This window comes from Lactuca sativa, chromosome 4 (genome assembly GCF_002870075.4).
Source record: "Lactuca sativa cultivar Salinas chromosome 4, Lsat_Salinas_v11, whole genome shotgun sequence".
Classification (NCBI taxonomy): Eukaryota; Viridiplantae; Streptophyta; class Magnoliopsida; order Asterales; family Asteraceae; genus Lactuca; species Lactuca sativa.
The window spans coordinates 253,676,510-253,683,706 of NC_056626.2; the positions used below are offsets into that span (position 1 = coordinate 253,676,510).

The 7,197-nt window shown below is 33.3% G+C and overlaps 1 protein-coding gene across 1 annotated transcript; it reads left to right on the forward strand.

The window, feature by feature from the left end:
- The first annotated feature begins 3,520 nt into the window (after nt 1-3,520).
- On the forward strand, nt 3,521-4,699 carry LOC111889163 (uncharacterized). Its single transcript, XM_023885305.1, has 2 exons — nt 3,521-4,088; nt 4,236-4,699. Exons 1-2 carry the CDS (start codon nt 3,521-3,523, stop codon nt 4,697-4,699), a joined length of 1,032 nt encoding a protein of 343 aa, XP_023741073.1.
- The last annotated feature ends 2,498 nt before the right edge of the window (nt 4,700-7,197 follow it).

The window sequence follows — 7,197 nt, forward strand, 5'->3', positions numbered from 1 at the left end:
GCATCAAACTATTAAAGTTCTTTGTATTTGTGGTCAAAGCTTGGAACCAATAATGGCTCTACGTGTGGAAAATAGGTGGCTATGCAAAATGTCAAAGTAGAGTAGTAGACTGCATTTTTGGTGGGACCCAGATTTACCAGAAGAATCGGTTTTTAATGTTTAAACAGTGGGTTTTTTTTTTTTTTTTTTTTTTTTTTTTTTTTTTTTTTTTGTGAGGTTTGTAGCTAAAGACTTAAACCAAAGCATTCAACCGAAATTTTAAAAAAATAAAAATTAAATAATAATAATAATGTTTTTTACAATTTTTGTAGATTGTTTTCGCATTCAACCGAAATTAAAAAAAATTAAAAAATAAGAATAATGTTTTTTACAGTTTTTGTAGATTGTTTTGGTATCAATAATATCAATTGCTTATACTTTATTAAATATTAGATTTTGAGTTTTATTTTAGATAATTAACGTTTTTTTTTAAATTTTAAAACTAGGTTATAACCCGTAGAAACCATTATTGGTATATTTAAAATTTTTATATAGATAAAAAAATAATAAATATAAAAAAAAATACAATTGTCGACTGTAAGTAATTATAAATTAATTTGTTAAGTAACATAAACATAATAATGTTATTAGGGTATAATTTTATATTTTTAAAATTTGAATTGAATTTGATTTTATACCAAAAAAAGAAAAAAACATAAACCATAGAAAAATATCACATGTCAAAAAAACATTCTAAATAACTGAGACACGTCATTTTTAAGTTTCATTTATTAAATAAGATAGATAGATGTTACACTTTACAACTTTTATATTTTTATATTTTTCTAACTAATTATTTTTACTATTTAAATCATCAATATTAACAACAAAATTTGTTATTGATCATATGATATGTTTCAACATTTTTATAAATTCTAAAAATATTCAATCTAATAAATAAAGATCTTTTTACTTTATGTCATACTTTCATTATATCATTTTCTAAGATTTTTTTTTTCACTTATCATTTTATTATATTTTTCCATTTTATTAAATTTCATATATAATATATACATATTAATTTCATTCATGCAAATTTCCGTTTAATTTCTATATTACTAAATTGAACTTAATTATTTTATTTGTTTATTATTTAAATTATGTGTTTAAATTTAAAATAGGAATAAAAAAATGTTAAAAATAACAAATTAAACATTACATTTCAATAATTCAATAACAAATTAAACTTTACAACTAGTATAACTATGGAGATTCGTCTTCTTACGTCATCAGGTATATAGGAGTGAGATGCTATTGTGGTGACTTAATAACCGTCTAAGACTTCAAGAACTTCTGACAATCCTACATTAAAGCTTAGAAGATTCCCAAATTACAAGGTATTTTGCTTAAATTTTTTATTTTGAAGTTGGTAATGAACAAATAAAGTTTGGTTATGTTTCTGCAAAATTCAGATTAACGATGTCGCTTTTTCCAGTGGCTTGATCAACTAGTGTCGAATGATATATATATATATATATATATATATATATATATATATATATACACACACACAGAGAGAGAGAGAGAGAGAGAAGAAAAAGAAGAAAGAGAGAGAGAGAGAGAGAGAGAGAGTGTGTGTGTGTGTGTGTATGTGTGTAACGCTAGGTTCCTGGTATGTATTTAAACTTCTAATTATTCGATTTTATAGATCAACTCAACGAGTTGGTAGCCCCAACTCGTCGTGTAGAAATGTTATGGACCATGTGTTTTTAATTGACCATCTCGGCGAGTTGGGAGGCCTCAACTCGACAAGTTGTTTGTAAGAAATGAAACCTTAATTTCGGGGTTTTGCTCCTTATTTAAACAACTTACACCCTGCTCCTGAGTATCACTTAACGAAAGAAGAGAACGAAACTCGGAGGATTTGGAAGGAAAACAGAGAAGTTTGGTGCTCCTTAGTTTTTTTTAGAAGAGAAGAAAAGAAGAGAACAGATTTGAGCAGATTTGTATCGTTCCAAACGTTCCTCCCAAAATGGGAGGAATTGGAGAGAAAGAAACGCATGGAAGATAAAAAGTTGCATTATGACCAAAATACCCTTAACCCAATAATAAAAGGATAGGTTCCCTGTCTAATGTTCTACCTTCTTGATCGCCTGCCTTCTTCCTTCTCTGTTAAAAACTGGTACAAAATGTGTTCGTTCTTTTTTTTTTGTTATTTTCTCTGTTACAAGCTGGTACTCTGTTTCTCTGTGCTTATTGAATTATGCCTTTTCTTGGTTACTCTGTTTTGTTACTCAGTTTTGTTACTGAAATGAAAGAATGAATTGGTATTAGAGTTCACATGCTAGATCTATACTTGTTTTGATAGTGAATCCTATGGGATATATAATGATGTTGATAGTTGTTTATTGATATTCTTGGTTAGTATATGGAGGTATTGCTTCTATATTCTGTATAAATATACTCTAACATTTGGTAGATGTGATAATACATACTTTTGTTATTCAGAAAAAAGTAAACTAATAACACCACATAGACCCATCAATAGTTTTTATAAAGAGAAAATAATTATATTTACAATATCAGTTAAAGCCTTGATTTATCATTTTGTTGTCTAAATTAGTGGTGGATTTAGGAAAAAATCTAACTGGGTCCAATATTTTAAAAAGTTTTCCTTAAAAAAATTTCAATACTTCATCTTCCCTTTCCTTATTTGACAATTGTTCAAACTTGATTGAAATGAGGAGCTAGATCTTTATAATTTAAAAAATGAGCAGGTCTTATTTTTTGTCAATGGAATCAAGGGGTTAAATTTTCTTATGTTCACCTTTTTTAATATAAATTTCCGGGTAAGAATGCATGTCGAGTGGGATCCATGCCCCTCTCCTGGAGCGATGTAGATATTCCAAGGGGCTAGATGCTTGTGTTAATCTATATATTTGGATGATGAACTTATGCAAAAAGGATCAAATATGACACCACTAAATCATTTGCAAAATATTTTAGTTTAAAATCAGTAAAATACAACGTTTATAAAAAAGGGAAAATATTGACCATGATATGCATTCAGACAATTTCCTTATAAAAAAGTAAAATATTATTGTTTATCAATGTTGTTTAAATTTAACTCAAACTATTTGATCATGTATCAGAAAAAGTAAAATATTGTTTGATAATTAACAAATGTATATAGTTCGTATATAGTCCTTATAAAAAAAAGTAAAATATTTTTGTTTATCAATGTTGTTTAAATTTAACTCAAACTCTTTGATCATGTATCAGAAAAAGTAAAATATTGGTTGATAATTAACAAATGTATATAGTTCGTATATAGTCCTTATAAAAAAGTAAAATATTGTTGTTTATCAATGTTGTTTAAATTTAACTCAAAATATTTGATCATGTATCAGAAAAAGGGATTAGTTCATATATAGTCTTTATGGATACTCTGGTACTCAACCCTGCTCATGCTTTAAGATCCCGACAATTGCAAGTCGTTAACTTGATTTTCTTGTTGTTGACTTTTATTACACAACGTAATATGGCCAACATAAAGCGGGTTAGGTTACCCACTAGAAAAGTTATTTTAAAAAGACATGTTGTACGGGAAGAGTTGCTACACAATCTTTTAGAGGGTGGTCAATGTCGTGACCTTATTCGTATGAGTGAAAACACTTTTAGGAGATTGTGTAAAATCTTACAAACTGTAGGTGGTCTACGACGTATGCAACGCATGTCAGTTGAGGAGCATGTTGCTAGATTTTTTTATATTGTAAGTAATGATTTGCAAACTCGATTTACCTCGTGGATGTATCGTTGCTCTAGATCAACAACGAGTAGGTGCTTCCATAGAGTATTACGATCAATTTTAGCAATAGAAGGTCTTTATATTCAGCAACCTAAAGGTGATGTTATCCCAAGAGAAATTCAAGAAAGTAGGAGATTTTATCCTTTTTTCAAGGATTGTATAGGGGCAATAGACGGAACACATGTTCGTGTCCATGTGCCTAATAGAGATGCCCCTAGATACCGTGGTCGTAAGGGATACCCGACAATAAACGTATTAGCTGCTTGTACCTTTGATTTGAAGTTTACGTATGTGTTAACGGGTTAGGAGGGTACTGCATCAAACTCAAGAATAATAAAGAACGCATTTACTAGAGATGATAAACTACTAATTCCATCAGATAATTTATTAAACCAATGTAATTTCAATATCTAATATTTTTCAATAATATTGATTAAGCTCTTTATAGGTAGATATTGCTTAGTAGATGGAGGTTTGCCTCATACGAGTAAAGTAATGGTGCCATATAGAGGTGTTAGATATCATTTAAAAGAGTACTCCATGCGTGCTCCACAAAATTCTAAAGAGTTATTTAATCTTTGTCATGCTTCCTTACGTAATGCCATTGAGCGAGCTTTTGGTGTCCTTAAAAGAAGGTTTCCTATCATTCGAAGTACAACGGAACCATTTTACTCTTGTGAAACACAATCTGCCATATTTTTGGCATGTTGTATTCTAAACAACTTTCTATTAGATGAAGACCGCGACATAAATCTTGAAGATGAGGTGATGCAGGAGATCTTAAACGGAACACAAGAGCAAGATTGTCTTAATTCAATAGAAACATATGAGGGTAATAGAATGGCAGAGCAACTAAGGAATTCGATTGCAAATGAAATGTGGGAAAATTATTTGACACATTCAAACAATTAAATTAACATGTAAAACTAGTTTCATATTGATACATTTTGTTTTTAATTTCACATTGTATTGAGGATTGGTTTTTGAGATCAATTATGTTATTTACCCTTCACATTTTTCATTAGTATTATGCTTCATATTGTGGTCTAACAATGTATGATTCTTTAATTTTTATTCCTATGTGCAAAGTCATCATGAGCAAAACAAGAAGCTAGTGGTAGTGAAAAGGAACAAGTTAAATGGTCAGATAAAATGGATTATGCGTACATCAAAGCAATGATTAAAAAACAAGAGATAGGCAATAGGGTGAACGATAGTTTTACACCAACTACATATGCTCAAATGGTTGAGGAGTTGAACACAGAGCATCAAATGGATATTACCAAAAGTCATTAGAAGACCATTATTGATCTTGGAAGTGTTATTTTGCAAGGAGGAGGAGGCTTGGTTAAGGGAACAGCAAGAGAAGCCACATTCTGAGGATTGGGGACACAGAGCAACGTTGTTCAGGTATTATTTTCGAGTTGCATTCTTCTATGTTGATGTGTATATGGATTTAGGGTTTATTGAACCCTTTTGTGGCTAGATTGAGTGTTTCCTTAGTCCCCTAAGCGATTGGAACCCTATATTGGGACCCTTGGAAGTCCAGAATGTCCCATGCCTGAGCTTTTCGGGAATCAATGGAGGTTTTGGATTGGAATCCTTATGCCTTAGGTCAAAATGTAAATTATGAGTCATGGGGTGTATTATGAGCACCGAAATGAGGGCTTCACGTGAGGAACTAGTCTAGGAAGGCCAGACCTATGAATTGTCGGAGCAGATCTGACCTTAGGAAGCAGTTTGAGCGGTTGCATGGCATGGACTCGCCGAGTCCGATGAACAGACTCGGCGAGTAGCTTGAAGATTAACTGGGACTCGCCGAGTTGTTCTTCAGACTCGGCGAGTTGAGTCGGGGTGGCCCCGCGATTCTTCCAGGAGGAACTCGTCGAGTCAAGGGGGATACTCGACATGTAGAAAGGGAATCTTAGAGAATTGGTGAGAACGTGTAGACTCGCCGAGTCGCCCTAGCACTCGCCGAGTCCGGTCAAAGTTGACCGTTGACCGTTGACCAGAGTGGACCTATGTTGACTTCTTAGGGATAGTCAACATTAGAGATATAAAGTGTTAACTAGGGACATTATGATGTTATAGGAGGATTAGAGCTCGGAGAATCGGGCACGAGGGATTCCCAGGGTTGTGAGATATCGAGACACGCGAGGTGAGTCTTCTCACTATACTTTACCTTGAGTATGTAACCAGAGTTATGTGACAGAGTATTTGTATGCTATGTATGATATTAGTATGTAACCAGAGTTATGTGACAGAGTATTTCTATGCTATGTATGATATGAGTATGTAACCAGAGTTATGTGACAGAGTATTTGTATGCTATGTATGATATGTGTTGTACTGCATTATTTCTATGTGATTTATGCTGTGCCTGTTTGCAGAGTTGGAACCGAAGGGTTCCTAGAGTTAGAACCTGAGGGTTCACAGAGTTGGGTGCATGGACCCATAGAGTTATAGCCTCGAGTGGCTTATATGTGTTACATGGGTGGTATTTTGGGGAACTCACTAAGCCTCGTTCTTACAGTGTTTTGTGTTATGTTGTTTTCAGGTTTCTTTCAGTATCACGGGACGGCACCGGCTTGATTGTACACACCAGGGAAAGAGTCATATTTTGGAGGATCCTGGGTTTCTATGCAAGTGAAAATAAGGCTATTTTTTGTAATTTAATTATGAATGGGATTTTAAACAAGTGTTCTAAGATTAAAATGATTATTTAAATGAAAAATTTTGTCTTGAAATTTACGGTGTTACAATTTGGTATCAGAGCCTTGGTTTGAGGGATTCGGATGCGCCTTCGGGTAAATCTGGACTCAAACTGAGGAAGTAAGAAAAGTTTCAAATAAATAGTTTTCTAAAAGTGAATAAGAGTTCAAAGGGAAAGCAAGAAAGAGCAGTGTGTACAATCAGCCAGAGCCCGAACGGTGATTTCCCAGAATACCCTTACTTTTGTGTTATGAGATATTTATGATGCACTTTATGAGATATTATTGCATGCTAGAGACAGGCTAGGTATTTCATATCTTAGGACTAGAGTGGCCTGATTTGTGATGCCTTAGCCTAGGACTTGTTGTTATATGTGTTATGCTTTTGAGTATGTGATGAGTGAGAGTATCCAGTTAGAACCCATGAGAGGTAGAGTTACAGAGTTCAGTGGTACTTCCGAGGATGATCCGAGAAGGTGGAGTTATCACAGAGAGGGAGTCCTATGTATTCTTCGATGCTCGAATGCTGCTTGCTTCGTGCTTTGTGGAACTCTCGATGATGGGAGTCAGCTGCCAAGTGAATATGACGATATTCAGGAGGTAGATGGCTGGCATCATTAGGAGCTCTTCAGCAGCTGATAGCAAAGAAGTGGGAGGACAACGGAAGAGCCTAGGGAATAAACCTAGCCAGATGAGTGC

Excerpts from the sequence above, each read along its gene's own strand:
- LOC111889163 (XM_023885305.1), top strand. The coding sequence starts at position 3,521 with ATGGCCAACATAAAGCGGGTTAGGTTACCCACTAGAAAAGTTATTTTA. Across the intron at positions 4,089-4,235 it reads GTTTACGTATGTGTTAACGG|GTAGATATTGCTTAGTAGAT; the intron begins GTTAGGAGGGTA and ends AGCTCTTTATAG.